The 15,835-nt window shown below is 41.4% G+C and overlaps 2 protein-coding genes across 2 annotated transcripts in view; both read left to right on the forward strand.

The window, feature by feature from the left end:
* cfap61 (cilia and flagella associated protein 61) overlaps positions 1-6,261 on the forward strand; it is a 40,836-nt gene extending 34,575 nt beyond the window's left edge. The window contains exons 21-24 of the mRNA XM_034123852.1: positions 1,586-1,668; positions 2,243-2,448; positions 5,181-5,268; positions 5,777-6,261. Of these exons, the coding sequence (XP_033979743.1) occupies positions 1,586-1,668; positions 2,243-2,448; positions 5,181-5,268; positions 5,777-5,941 (542 nt within the window). The 3' untranslated portion in view covers positions 5,942-6,261. The remainder of the gene's footprint in view (positions 1-1,585; positions 1,669-2,242; positions 2,449-5,180; positions 5,269-5,776) is intronic.
* A 4,609-nt stretch (positions 6,262-10,870) lies between these two features.
* On the forward strand, positions 10,871-13,820 carry insm1a (insulinoma-associated 1a). Its single transcript, XM_034123810.1, has one exon. The coding sequence runs from the start codon at positions 11,251-11,253 to the stop codon at positions 12,562-12,564; it is 1,314 nt and encodes a 437-aa protein (XP_033979701.1). The 5' UTR covers positions 10,871-11,250; the 3' UTR covers positions 12,565-13,820.
* Positions 13,821-15,835: the final 2,015 nt, after the last annotated feature.

Consider the following 15,835-nt stretch of genomic DNA (forward strand, 5'->3'; position numbering starts at 1 on the left):
ATGAAAATAACAAAACATACCGTCCGTTTATTGTCTCTTTTGCATGAAAATGTTCCCAGAGAGAATTGAGATGCATCTAAAAATGATATTTTGGAACACAATGGAGCAGCCACTTCTCCACATGCCCTTCAGTGGCCGTCTCCCACACACTGATGACACACTTGTTCCTCTTTTGTTGTGGTGAATCATCTATGGGAATGAATGGGACTTCTATAAAACCCTGGCCCCCTTAAAACCACTTCAGTACTGCATTAGCTCTCCTGCTATTCAATTCCCATGTGTCGTATCTTTATTATAAAGCTTAAATTCCTTCACATTCATCAGCACCACATCTGAGTATATGTTCTAGGGTCTGTCAGTTTACCTTTTAATACTCTTCCTGCTGAATTCACCAATATTACCTTGGAGCGTTTTCCAAACCTTTACCTGCCCACCCACTGCTCGTGTTATTTCGTCGACCACTCAAACCATAGCGGGGCGTAACAATGGTGCATTGTGCTGCCGTGTATTCACGAAGGAACCAAGGCCACTCCACAGGTAACACAAACACAACAGCCACTCTCACGGGGGTGAAACACACGTGAACTTTTCAGAGAGCAGAGAGGCCGAATCATCGAGGATATCTGGGTCATTGTCAGCGATCTGTTTACAGGGAAACGCATGTTGGGATGCATCGGCTGCTTGCTCAGTATTATATGTAACATAACCTGTGTTATATATTCAGCTGAGTTGTGAACGGACATTATCCCAAACTATTTTCAATGGTAACTTTTTATCTGGCCCCATATTCCCTTTTTAGCATTTTGATCCAGTTTTGAGGCGCATTTTCACCATACACTTTTACATAATTCGGGACTTTTAACTCTATACTTTAACCGGATGAAAGACTAGTGTGGACCCATGTGTACTGCTCGTGATGTGTGTGATGTTCTCTCCATGTCTGATAGACTATGTGTTGCTATTAACTGTGTCATGGCTCTTTTGGATGCAGCATGAGGTTCCCTATGGTTCCTATCTAACTCATCATCATGTGTGCAGTTAAAATCTCCCCCTAAAAATAAAAGCTCTTCTGGTTCACACTCACTTAAAACAGCGCTGAGCTCATTTAAAAACTGAACTCTGGCAGGACCTGAATTAGGAGCGTATACGTTGATAAAAACCAGATTCAAAAGCTCATAGTTAGCTCTCACCACCAGCAGTCTGCCCTTTACTCTTTCCTCCACTGTGTGGGACTTGGGGATAAAGTCTTTAGCAAGCAGGACTGCCACTCCTGCACTGGTGCTGCTAAGACCACTTAAGACCACCTCCCCATCCCACTCCCTCCTCCAGCCTGTCCCGTTTAAAGTGTCGCTGTGCATTTAGCATTGTGTCGTGGGACGTCTTCATCTTGAGTTATCAGTAAAACAAGATGAGCAAACTGCTGTATGCAATATATTCACCTGTAGTCACCTGGTCCTTGTTGGGCTCACCGTAAAAGCCTCTTATTGACTAATTGGTCTTTTCTCTGTTGTCATGTAAGGGCTTCAACTACTAATTATATTTAACCTCCTCACACCTTAACCTTCCTCCTGTTTCCTCTCCTCAGGTGGGAAGCTTCCCGGAGGATTTCACTTCCTGCAGGTCACTACACCGTCTGCCACCAACCTGACCGCTCCTCCTGTTCAACAGGTAAGGTTTTAATATAAACAACAGACTGGTGTGTGTTTTATTTGTGGATAAAAGCACAATCATAGAATATCACTGCCTTGTCTTTTAATCCATGTTTTAAAGCGTGTCGGTGCTGTCAATAAATTAGACCAAATAAAGAATCCCTCTACAAACTCCTGAAGAACAAGAGAGCTAACTCACTTGTGCTTGAAGACACGTCAAAATGTCAGAAAATAGTGAAGAATGTTCATGTTGTTGTTGTTGTTGTTTAGTCAGTCCAAATCCCCCGGAAAAATCACTTAAATATGAATATATTAAACCGAGAAAAGCAGGAACTCTCAAGCGGCTGAAAACAGCATTTTCTTAAAATATTTAATTAAACATTTCTTCAACGACCATTTGTTGTGCAGTGTGTGATGAACACTAAATCAGCAGGATCTCTTTAAGTACAGAAAACAGATACATATCCATCATTTTCTGAAACTCTTGAAGATAACATCCAATAATTATTCCTTTAAGAAAGATTCCTAAGTTGAAAAAGTGAAGTGTGTTTTAATTTAAGGGACTTTTCAATAACACATGTGTTTTGTTGCAGGACAGCTGCTTAGTGACGGGGCGTGTGGAGACGGGGAACTACTTCTGTCTACACCTGGACAGCTACGAGCAGGTGGAGGCGCTCACCTGTCTCTCCCTGAAGCCCCTCCCCCTCTCCAACTACCTGAGTCTGTATGGTAAACAGCAGCAGCTGCTGGGCCAGCTGAGCAGCCGCTACCAGCAGGGCCTGATCCCAGACCTGCACAGGTGAGGAAATATAATCTATAATATATCCCACTGTATTTATTCTGAACCAGGGAATTATCATTTTTTCAAAAGATTCAAGATTCAAAGTCAAGTCAGTCAAAGTCAACATCTTCCACTTTGTGTGTACAGACGGAGAGATCGAAATACCGTTTCCCACAATCCCGAATATAAACACAAATGTATATAAAAATATGTGTGCAAATGTGTATATAAATACACAGTCAAAGACACATCTGTGCACACATTAAGACCTAAATAAAAACACAACAATCAGTTTGCTCATAAGCTACAGAGTAGAAATGGCTATGAAAATCTTCTGACCTGAGCTCCTCCAACAATGCAACATATAGTGCAAGAACAATTAACCCTTAGATGCATAGGTGGGTCTTTTTGGACCCGGTGAGGTGGTTTTCTTGAAGTATCTTTGTAATTAAAAAATGTTATCATTTCATTTTCCAGCTATTCCTCAAAAAACATGTTTTGGATATCATGCCATTCAAATGTTATACATTTTAAGAAATTGTAGTTTTTGTATTACTACCCCAAGCTTCCATAAGTGGGTCAAAAATGAAAAAAAAAATTATAAAATTATAAATAGTGAAAAATTAAAGGTGGGGTAGGTAAGTTTGAGAAACCGGCTCGAGATACCCTTTTTGTTATATTCCATGGAATGCTCTTAACATCCCGATAGCAATGAATATCTGAAGTGCTTTGACAAAAAATCCATAAAAAAATGTCATCTGTGGAAGCTGTGGTACTGTAAAAAGCACGACCAATCATCTGAGCCGGCCCGGCTAAAATAACTGGATGGCCTACCTGCCTGTCAGCCTTCCATCTGTGCACTAACTTATCTCGTGCCCTCATTGGTCATGTGCGTGTTCGTGTGTGTTGGAGGAGGGGCTCTGTAAGGAAGTGGCAGATTTTCTCCGGTTGTGTATTTTCAAATTCTAGCGATCTCGAGCCGGTTTCTCAAACTTACCTACCCCACCTTTAAATATTAAATATTTCTAGTGTGAACCAAAATATAATACTAAATATTATACAAGTGATTTTTCTTAACCAAAAGGACAAAAATGGCATAAAAACACACATTATTCTAATACGGGTCCTTTTTGACCCACTCATGGAAGAGAGTAGGGTCCAGCCACTCGGGCATCTAAGGGTTAACATAATTATGGTGTAATATTTGTGGGGTTTCGTACGAGACAAAGATTCGTTTTAATCTGTCTGATGTGATGTGTAAGCAGTTCAAAAAGTAAAAACGTAAATCAACATTATCCTTTGTTTGTATCAGTTTATAAACAGTTATTTTCTAAGATCATGGGGTTGGTGTCATGAAGATAATTTACAGCTACTGTCAGTTAATGTTGTTTACATACAGTAGCACCTTTCAAACCCTATACTGGAGGTGCTTTACAAAATAATACTATCTGTAAAGTAGTACCACAGAAAAAATATTACTCCTGATGACAAGAAAAGATAGAACAAACTATCAAACACTATTATGTCTTACTAACATTTGACTTGTTCTTACTCTTATTAGCTTTGATAACTTAGGAGGTAAACAACCAGCGTACATGTCAACAGACCTGCAGGAGTAATGATCAGTTATTCTCTGCTCTGTTCCCGTGCTTTCTACCGTTTTATCGTGCACTTCCAGCCTCCTTTTAGTATTGCAATGTCATTTATTCACAATACATGCTTATGGGTATCTGATAGATGGCAGGTGGTAGAGTTCTTAAAAAACACTGTGTTCATAAGCAGCTTCTGAACAAGAGCGAGCCACCTGCTGAAGCCACGCTGAGACAGCAAGTGTTTCCAGAGAGATGCAGGTAGAGAAACTTCCCATCATGCATCTGCTGACTGATGACCCCACACTTCAAAACAACACCGAACAGACGAGAGAGATTTAGGCCTTCAGTGTCCTTTGTCCTCCGCTGTCTGTGTGACTTTGCAGTGTGTGTGTGTGTGTGTGTGCGTGTGTGTGTTTGTCAAACAGCGGGTGACCTGCTTCTGAGGTTTCAACACAAATGACCCCCAGATATGGACGTCTATTGTCCCCCGCCTTCTAATCTGTTTATGCAGCTCCCCAATCTGTCTCTGTGGCAGAGCAGGGGCGAGACAAAGCCAAGAGTCCCCCCCTCACACACACACACACACACACACACACACACACACACACGCACACACACACACACACACACACACACACACCCTCCTCTCTCCCCTGACTCCTAAAGTCACTGAGGAGCATCAGGAGCCGTTAAAATCATTGATTGACCGAGTGGCGGCTGGGGGTCATTTACTGTGGCCTCTGGGTGTGTATGTGTGTGTATGTGGATGTGTATGTGTGGGTGTACACATACACATCCACAGCCAGACGCGTCTACAGCCAGACGCGGAAAGTCTGGCTGTAGGTGTTTGGCTATGGAGACACACAGAGGAGGAAGAACTGTTACTGAGTAAAAGGCAGAATACTGCAATGTAAAAAAAAAAGATCCTTCATTCAAATTCCTACTTAGGTCAAAGAACAAAAGTAAATTGGCCTTGGGTAAATTACCATATCTTTATGAATTCAAAAAAAATAACTTCCCATTTCTGTGTGTGTGCGTGTGCGTGTGTGTGTGTGTGTGTGTGTGTGTGTGCGTGTGCGTGTGTGTGTGTGTGTGTGCGTGTGCGTGTGCGTGCGTGTGTGTGTGTGTGCGTGTGCGTGTGCGTGTGCGTGTGTGTAGTTTCTTCAGACAGAGCTGGTGTTTGGCCGTATATCACGACAGATTCTCCGACTTCGAGCAGGAGCTTCAGCAGATCGCCTCAAACACAGTAAAGTGCTTTTAATGTATCACAAATATCAAATCATTTTAAATATATGTATAAACTAATAAATAACAAATATAAAATGCCTGTGAACAGATATGTATTTATTATTAAAACATATTTCTGTGAAACCAGATCAAGGCTTTTATCGTCATGTGCACGTTAACTACAGTGTAGATATGTCAGTGAAAAACTGCTCCTCCATCAGAGCAACATGAATATAATAATAATACTATTTGTTATAGCACCTGCTTCACAAGAAAGAACAAAAGTTCAAATGAAGACCACAGAAACATGAGGCAGACATGTAAGGGTTAACATACAAACAAACCAGAGCACGTGGAGGACAGGAACAGATCACACATCTCAAGTAGAAAGCCAATGTAAAAAGATAGGACATCGACAGATACAATAGTGCGAGAGAATGTTTTGAGATGTGCAAGTAAATACAAATAACGTAGAAATAGAGCAAGAAGAGAGATGCATCATGTTGTGTCATGGTGTGTTCCGGCAGGGCGATGTTTCGGGGCAGACGGTGGAGGACGATGTCTCTCCGGTCCTCCTTCGGGACAGATCTCCGGCCGCTGAGGTGCGAGCGGCTGTGAGGAGCAGCGCGGTCAGATATCTGAGCTTCAACAGGAACCTGCTGCCCATGTTCGCCGGCCCCGGACAGCGGTGACACACCACATTAAATACGTTTAAACGCATTGTTTAAAATCATATTGTCTTTGAAACGGGACCCTGAACACACTGAGTGAATCCTGAAGCTCTTACAAACATGCGCAATACTTCCTTTCATCAAAAAACTCCTGCAACGACAATTCCTTACAGACATTTTCATTGTTTTAATGTGTGTTAGCGTCTGGTTTTGGAAGGTAAGCCGTACTCTCCACACACCTGACACCTCGTTGTTGCATGTTCCAAATGCAAACAGCTGAAAACATTTCTCCATAATCCAATTAGTGGTTCAAACCTCACTCTAAAGCATCTGCAGTTTGTGCAAAATGCATGAAGTAGTTTCATTAAATGTAGTATAACTAAATGAGCTTCATGATGTTTCGTGAGTCTGTTGTGTTTGTAGACTACGAGTTTGCAAATGTATAAAATCTGGAAGTGTGGAGTTGCTCATTTGACTGCAGCTCCAAACTAAAGGGAGTGTGTGTGAGAGAAACTCCCTCTGAAGGGAACACAGGGGCCGTTTCTCAATGTGGAGGCGTGTGGCGCAGTGGGTAGGGCGTTGGTGTTCGGATCAGGGGAGCACAGGTTCAAACCCCACTGCAGTCATCATGTCGTTGTGTCCCTGAGACCCTTCACCCCAAATTGCTCCTGTGGGGATTGTCCACAGTATTGAGTGTTAGTCGCTTTGGATAAAAGCGTCTAACAAGTAGCCTAACATGTACACCTGCTGCAGAGCCACTATTTCAAGTATACTACGTCATCGAGTGGCGCCGAAGGACTGTTTAAATGCCCAGTATTCGGCGCCACTCGATGACGTAGTATACTTGAAATAGTGGCTCTGCAGCAGGTGTACTCCACACTGAGACACGGCCAGGGATTTGAGCCTTTACAAACCATTTACATGCACTAAAACACACAGAACACACTACAGGGAAGAACAGCACAAAAAGCAAACATGGAAAAGCGTTAAGGCTGTAACTAACGATTGTACAAGTATCAAATACTCTGACGATTATTTCCTAGAGTAATTGGTTCATAGTTTCTTCTATAAAAAGACAGAGATGATATCTGTTGTCAGTCTGAAACCCAAAGAGAGTTTAATGTCACGTGAAAACAGCGAAAAGCAGTAATATGTGTTGAAAATGTGATTAACGATGAATCCCTAATCCTTAATATTAGATTATATGTCTGCTAATGTTCTAATGATTACAGTGATGTTGAATTGAAAGCAAAGCAGCAATGTTTACAAGAATAATTTCTTGAAGAAAAGTCACTTAACTGTAAAGTAAGTATTCCTTATTTACTAATCAAGATAATATCATTTTTAAGGGACTTTTGAAGCTGCTGAAAAAGTGTTGTTATGATGGTTCAGGAAACATTGCAGTCCAGTAATGTTGTGTTACCTGCCAGCTGTAACACTTCACATTGAGTGACTTTATATGTGAATTCCTTTAAATGTCTACCTTAATTTGACTTCTCCAGGACAAACTTCACATGACTGTCTTTCTGTCTCCCTCATTAGATGTGCCTCTGACTATATGGTCTCTAACTGAAATGAGTTTGAACTGAAACGCCTGTAAAAAGGAGGGTTTGAATGCTTGTGTTTCCACAGACCTCTCCTCCACAATGTGCCAACTGTAACTGTGAGTATGACTCTGCAGCAGCGTGACCAATCACAGGCTGCACATGAAGGCTTTATGGGGGAGGAGAAGAGGGGAGAAAATGGGAGGAGAGGGTGGGGGGTGTCACTCTACAGCTGTATGTTAATGAGGCTGAAAAATAACCGCACACACAACAACATATGTCCGCAGCTAAACAACCTGCAGCCTGCTGGTGTTCATACTACAGGAATCAGGCCTTTCAAATGTTATATTTACATAATGCAGATTACACTGAATTCCTCCGCTGTCACGATCCCTTTTTAAATCTCTACAAACAGACGCTGGAAATCCAAATATAAGATATGAAAAGATGCAATGTCCTTCCTATTATGTCTGTGATGCAGTCAGTAAAGCACAGTGTGATGGATGCACTCAGTGGTGACTTTAACACACTTTCATTCTAATAATGCTGCTGTTTAGTTATACATAAGCACTCTGTATTGATTATAATGTTAAAATGGACCTGTTTCTTCTGTAGTTTTGAGTTATTAGATATCTGATGGTTTACTGTGTGTATTTTATCTGTTCAAGCTGCATTTTGAGGTTTCAAAAACATCAACATGTCTCTGTTTTCTTTTAGAGTTTCTGACCTTTTTCGGTAAGATATGTTTTATGTATCCTAATTTGGGAAATGGTTGTGTTACAGCAGCATGTAAACATGGCACACGAGTTAGAAATATAAGAAAATAACAGTAAATATATTTCAACCGTAGATGGATAAATATATATCAAATACACAAGTCAGAATACACTATCAACCCTACTTCTAACAAACATAGGATACTTTATAAGAGTGTGCAGATACATACCAATAATATACTGTACTTAATAATATTCAATAATGTTCCTTTAATGATCTTATATTCAAAAAGTACTGCTTTGTACTTATTTAAAGGCAGTTTATAGAGTTGTTATGATGTTTTATTATAGTTTTTATGGCATAAAAGTGTTAAATAAACACTTAAAGGACTTTATATTATCCAAACGTATTATGTAATAAACAGACAAAACCAACTTACAAAAGAAAACACACGAAAAATTGAAGAAAATAAGAATTTTAGGCAAAAATGCAGCATTTTGGTTGTAAATGGTAGCAGTTTGAATATATGAATCCACTCCTTCCCAAACACCTCAAACCTCACACTCTGACTTCTCTGCGCACTAATGATTATGTTCAAACATTTCAGAGCTCAGACAGACTCACATCCGGCTGACCTGCTCACATCTGACCCGCACTATTTGGGTTTTCAGTCTCTGAACGCGCACATAATCTCGGTTTGGCCCATTTGGTGACACAGAAAGAGCGCACTGATTACACACAGCACGCGCCGACGGTATCGGGGGGCCAGATTGCTTTTTCTTTTTTTTTGTGGAGAGGGCCCCCACTTCTTCTTCTTCTTCTTCTTCTACTACTCCCTTCTTTCTCTCCACTGTGCAATTTCCTTTTCAATCACGACGGGTCTACAGCTTGCAGCCATTGTGATGCTAAGCAGGAAACCCTCCTCTCGCTATTAATTATGTATGCGCGAAATGACGGATTCATATGTCCGGAGTTAACTGTCACGCCAGCGCACATGCTGCAAGGCCACATGGGAGAACGAAATAACTTTGTTTGGTTAAATGTATTTAGCCGGATTCAAATCCATGTGTTTGTGCGTAAAAGTCTGCTTTTTGGGGGATATGTATCTGACCTGGAGAGCTTTGAAATGTCTTAAATTCTGAAATCTGAACACAAGGTCGTGACACAAGTTACATTAAAGATTACAACTCTAATGTATTGTATTATGAGTTAAGTTTGGAGCTGTTGGTGAGCTTATTTCACCAAGAAATGCTGACATAATTATCACTTTAATGTCATTTCTAAAAATACTCCTTCCTTCTTATTTCAAACTGTTTTTAAAAAGATTTAAAAAATGTCGTTTCAAATATCGAAGACGCAGATTCAAGTCGAAAAGAATAGTTATTTTATATCATTAAAAAAGGACAGCTCACTATTACTAATTATGATCAGTTCGTAGGTCAAGTTTTCCAAATATCTATACCTTACATTTCTGTTTTTGATACAGAATAACTCAGAAGCAAACACACATAATAATGTGTGGTATTTTAGTTTCACACTGAGCTTCCCTTTCCGTCTCTGGAGCTCTTCATTCTCCATGTTCCACTTTTCCTTGTAGTTACCCCTTCTTCCTGACATCGTTATGCGGACGGATTCCTCCTTCTTTTTTTGGGGATAAATCACAGCCCCCGCCCCGCCCCCCTCCTCGACCCCCCCTCCCACATAAAGCCGAGGCACGTGTAGATTTCTATAGAAACGCATCAGACCGTGAAAGCAGAGCCTCCTGGCGCGTGTGAGACAGGGGGGGGGGGTGAGAGTGAAGGGGGGGGGAACAATAAAACCCTCAGGTACATCTGCTTTGCAATCTGCACCCCCCCCTCCTACACACACACACACACACACACACACACACACACACACAAATCCACTTTACAGAGAATCCGTTCAAAACACAATGTAAAATACAGTAGTAGTTGCACTGTAATAAAATCACTACTAACACAATATATATATAGGAGTATAGAGTATATTTGACAAGTGTGCAGAATATTTTTTAAAATGAAATTGAATATCAATCTCAAGAAGAAGACGGACTTTATTAATCCCAAACGTGGACATTACTTATGTTTTGGTGCGTTAAAATGCGTTAAAATGCGTCAAAGTCCGGTTTGTTTTTGGATATTGAGTTATCCTGGAAAGTCTTTGAATGTCTTAAATTCTAAATCTGAACACAAATTGCTGCCAGAAGTTATTTGACAGATTATAACTCTTTTATTAGATTATTATTTAAATGTGGAGCTGCTGTTGTGCTTATTTGAAAGATACAAACATGATTCTTTTAATAATAATACAATATCCATCACTTTACTATATTAAGTTATATTCAATAATGCTGCTTAAATGATGTTATATTCTAAAACATGCTGCTATGTCATAAAAGGACAGTTTTGATATTGTATAATAGTTTTGAATGTCATATATTACAGTGTTATATAAAGGGGACTTCACTTTTGAGTTTTTAGCCATCTGATGGTTTTCTTCTCCATATTGAATCTGTTTTAATATGAGGTTCAAAAACATGATATATTGAGCGTGGTATATATATTATAAACCTGATGAAATGATAAGCAAAGTCAACCCAATTTAAAATCCATCCCTAATGTATTTTCATCTGTTTTTTTAATCCTTAACGTTTTGTTTTAGGGAGATGTTTCCCACCTGTAGCCAAAGTCCACATTGTTTCAGGGATGTTAGAATACTATCTTAATATTGGGGGAAAGGCTCATTAGGCAGGTTGTTGAGAATCACCTCCTCTCTCTCCATCCTCCCACACCCACTCCCTCAAATCCACTGGGGAGATCTCCTGCTTCTGATTGGTTGGTGATGAGTCAACGAGGAGGGGGGGTGACGGGAACAATGTCATCATGTCGCCTTTAAAAAGAGTGCAGCTATGTTTGTGGTGAAAGGAATCAGAACAGGGAGCAGAACGGACGATCAGTAGCGGCAGAAACAGACGCGGCAGATGTCCTGAAAGTGGATCTGCTCCCTTCCCCAAAAAACAGTGCCTTCCGCTCTCCATCCGGCAGAAACATGCCCAGAGGATTTTTAGTGAAAAGGAACAAGAAACCAAACCCGGTGTCGTACCGCGTCCGCGTCGAGGATGAAGAGCCTTCAGCTGCTGCCGCGCCACCTCCACCTCCACCGCTCCTGCCGCGTCCCTCCTGGATGCCTCTCGCATCCTTCCCGGTGCGCGCACAGACTCCCACGTGCGGGGCGGTGGCTCCGGAGCGCGTGGAGAGACCGGTGCAGTTCGGTAACCCCGAGGCGGTGTACCAGGCTCTCTACAGCCCCACGCGCCCCGTCAGCCAGGACCACGAGCGCTCCTACGAGAGGCGCTTCAACCTCTCCGCAGCGTCCTTCCCCACCGGAGCGGCCCTCCCCGCGGCTCTGGACCGCCCCTTCGCCCCGGTGGATCTGAAAATCGGTTCCAGCAACAGCAGTCGCACCGGAACCTTCAGCGTCACTGCACCCACCGCGACGCTCCCCACAAACACAAAGCGGCATTCAAGCGACACCGAGCGCAAAGGAAAACCAGCGTCCAAGAAAACCAAAACGATCCGGAAACTGCACTTTGAGGATAACGTCACCACGTCTCCGGTGCTCGGGCTCAAGATTAAAGAGCCGGTGGACCGGAAGCCCCCCAGTCTCACCGGGGAGGAATACATCCCACTGGGGGAGTTCGTCTGCCAGCTGTGCCGAGAAGAATACGCGGATCCTCTCGCCCTCGCGCAGCACAAATGCTCCAGGATCGTGCGCGTGGAGTACAGGTGTCCCGAGTGCGACAAGGTGTTTAGCTGCCCGGCGAACCTCGCGTCGCACAGGCGGTGGCACAAACCCAAGCAGCAGCAGAGTGTCACGCAGCAGCATTTGGAGAGCGACAAATCTGCCGCGTCCGGTAAAACAGGAGCAGCTTTGGATGAAGCGAAGGATTCTAGTGACAGAGACACAACCAGCCCGGGACCCTCAGAGTCCGGATCTGAGGAGGGGCTTTATGATTGTAACCAGTGCGGGAAAAAGTTTAAACGCCAAGCTTACCTGCGGAAACACCTGGCGTCTCAGCACTCTAAAGTAACGGAGGATGACGAAGCGGCAGCAGCGGCAGCGGTGCGCGAACAGAGCGCAGCGCCGCTTAACCTGAGCGCCTGCCACCTGTGTCCGGTTTGCGGGGAGAACTTCTCGAACCGGGGCAGCCAGGAGCGTCACGTCCGCCTGCTGCACTCCTCCCAGGTGTTCCCGTGTAAATACTGCCCCGCGGTGCTCTACAGCTCCCCGGGGCTCACGAGACACATCAACAAGAGCCACCCGTCCGAGAACCGGCAGGTGATCCTGCTGCAGGTCCGGTAATCTGCTTTCACACCGGGACACACATCCCGATCTGTTCCTGAGAGGGGTTTAGATATACACTGCAAAAATATCGGTTTTATTTCAAAGTTTGGGCTGCTAAAATCAGACTTTTTGGTAAAATTGAGTGAAAAATACATGGCACTTTGGCTGGAGGCAGTAACTCCTGATCTCATTTCTCCATAGTTTTAGTTCTGTGGTTAAAAATCAACAAATGTTTCTGCTATTTTTTAGATTTTCAACAATCTGAACTGTACATTTCTTCAACATGTTTGCAATAATATTGGATACTAATTCAAAAAAGTGCTCTTATATTATTATTATTATTATTATTATTGATATTATAGACAAATAATTGTAAAATAATCATGCCTTTTATTCATAGAGCAAATACCCTTTATATATCCATGGTACAATTAATTAAATAATACAAAAATCATCATAATAAATTAATAAAACAGACAATATTAATTACAAATTAAAAGTAGCTCATAATAATATAAAAATAATGAGGAATTAACCCAATTTTCAAGCCGATATAATTCAGTTAAACAGAGAAATGAAAGGATATTTTTTGCAGTGTAACTCCTCCTCATGGTTGAAATTCAGTGCCTTGCGTGCCCGTGCGTGTTTGGCCCCACACACACCCACACACACACTGACGTCATGCTTCACTTAAAGCCTGTTAGACTGTTCATTTATTTTTCTAGCATCTCTGCACAAGTGCTATTAGCTTCTAGACCTAAGAGAGGGGACGACCTGTAGCCGATTTGAAACCTGATCTCATCACTCTGATTAGCTCGTGGATCAGTAGCTGTTGCCTGAACACAAGAAATATTCAAACTAGAGTAGCCGGTAATGCCTTTTGGGTTAGAAACTCCTGCTGTAAAACTGCCTTAATCTGTCTCTTCAACACGTATTTATCACGGGGCTGGGTTTGTTTTTATAACAAAGCCTTTCTGTATTACCTAAACTGTTTTCTATTTATTTATGTATTTATTAATTTATTTGTGTAATTTATTATTGTGTGGTCTGTGATGTATTGTCTTCTTTAATTTATAAGAGGGGGGACGGTGCACCGTTCGAGTCTCATTATAGCAATCACTGGCTCGTACCGGCCGCTCCTGAATAAACAAATGCAATCATTGATTCTTATTTTCTATTTATGTCGTTAGCTCTTATACACTAAACTGCTTTGGATGTTTTTTGCAGTGTTTTGCTAAATGTCCAAATATAATAAAAACCAAACTGAGAAAAAAGTTCATGCTGCATCGTGTGATTCTTCTGGAAGGTTTTAAAGGGGTTTCTACAGGTTTGGGTGGACTCTTTAAAGTAGAGACACTACATACTGATATACACCTGAACATCAGCGGGAGAGGACTCTTTAAAGTAGAGACACTACATACTGATATACACCTGAACATCAGCAGGAGAGGACTCTTTAAAGTAGAGACACTACATACTGATATACACCTGAACATCAGCAGGAGAGGACTCTTTAAAGTAGAGACACTACATACTGATATACACCTGAACATCAGCAGGAGAGGACTCTTTAAAGTAGAGACACTACATACTGATATACACCTGAACATCAGCAGGAGAGGACTCTTTAAAGTAGAGGTACTACATACTGATATACACCTGAACATCAGCAGGAGAGGACTCTTTAAAGTAGAGACACTACATACTGATATACACCTGAACATCAGCAGGAGAGGACTCTTTAAAGTAGAGACACTAAATACTGATATACACCTGAACATCAGCAGGAGAGGACTCTTTAAAGTAGAGAGACTACATACTGATATACACCTGAACATCAGCAGGAGAGGACTCTTTAAAGTAGGGACACTACATACTGATATACACCTGAACATCAGCAGGAGAGGACTCTTTAAAGTAGAGACACTAAATACTGATATACACCTGAACATCAGCAGGAGAGGACTCTTTAAAGTAGAGACACTAAATACTGATATACACCTGAACATCAGCAGGAGAGGACTCTTTAAAGTAGAGAGACTACATACTGATATACACCTGAACATCATCAGGAGAGGACTCTTTAAAGTAGGGACACTACATACTGATATACACCTGAACATCAGCAGGAGAGGACTCTTTAAAGTAGAGACACTAAATACTGATATACACCTGAACATCAGCAGGAGAGGACTCTTTAAAGTAGAGACACTACATACTGATATACACCTGAACATCAGCAGGAGAGGACTCTTTAAAGTAGAGAGACTACATACTGATATACACCTGAACATCAGCAGGAGAGGACTCTTTAAAGTAGAGACACTAAATACTGATATACACCTGAACATCAGCAGGAGAGGACTCTTTAAAGTAGAGAGACTACATACTGATATACACCTGAACATCATCAGGAGAGGACTCTTTAAAGTAGGGACACTACATACTGATATACACCTGAACATCAGCAGGAGAGGACTCTTTAAAGTAGAGACACTAAATACTGATATACACCTGAACATCAGCAGGAGAGGACTCTTTAAAGTAGAGAGACTACATACTGATATACACCTGAACATCATCAGGAGAGGACTCTTTAAAGTAGAGACACTACATACTGATATACACCTGAACATCAGCAGGAGAGGACTCTTTAAAGTAGAGACACTACATACTGGTGTGTGTGTGTGTGTGTGTGTGTGTGTGTGTGTGTGTGTGTGTGTGTGTGTGTGTGTGTGTGTGTGTGTGTGTGTGTGTGTGTGTGTGTGTGTGTGTGTGTGTGTGTGTGTGTGTGTGTGTGTGTGTGTATTGGGGTCAGAGGTCACCTGCAGGTCGACCCTCACAAAAGCTTGAAAGCCATTCCTCTCCCTTTTCTCTGTTTCTCTTTCAGCTTTTATTTAAACAGACAAATGTCTGCCTCACACAGTCACCGTGTCCTGCTGAGCTGAAACCGGTTTCACTTATTTCATTAAAACAGAAACTATAGAGAGTTAAATATCATAAGGACGGAATTAAAAACAACATTTTGAAAAATCAGGAAAAAAATGACCAGACAAATATTTTATTTTATTTGAACATTTAATCTATTTTTTTATTTTATATATTTATATATTTAAATGTAAATGTGTTAATAACAACTCTCCATATTAATTTAAAGTCTGCCTTTTTTTTTATTGAGTAAATTAGATTTTGAACTGAATTAAAAAAATAAATACATTTGAATTATTTTTTACAGAAACAAGTTTTTTTCCACTTGTTTATTTCTGTAATTCTTTTAAATTATTTTCTA

Source organism: Trematomus bernacchii, unplaced genomic scaffold (genome assembly GCF_902827165.1).
Source record: "Trematomus bernacchii unplaced genomic scaffold, fTreBer1.1, whole genome shotgun sequence".
Taxonomy (NCBI): domain Eukaryota; kingdom Metazoa; phylum Chordata; class Actinopteri; order Perciformes; family Nototheniidae; genus Trematomus; species Trematomus bernacchii.

Excerpts from the sequence above, each read along its gene's own strand:
- insm1a (XM_034123810.1), top strand. The coding sequence starts at position 11,251 with ATGCCCAGAGGATTTTTAGTGAAAAGGAACAAGAAACCAAACCCGGTG.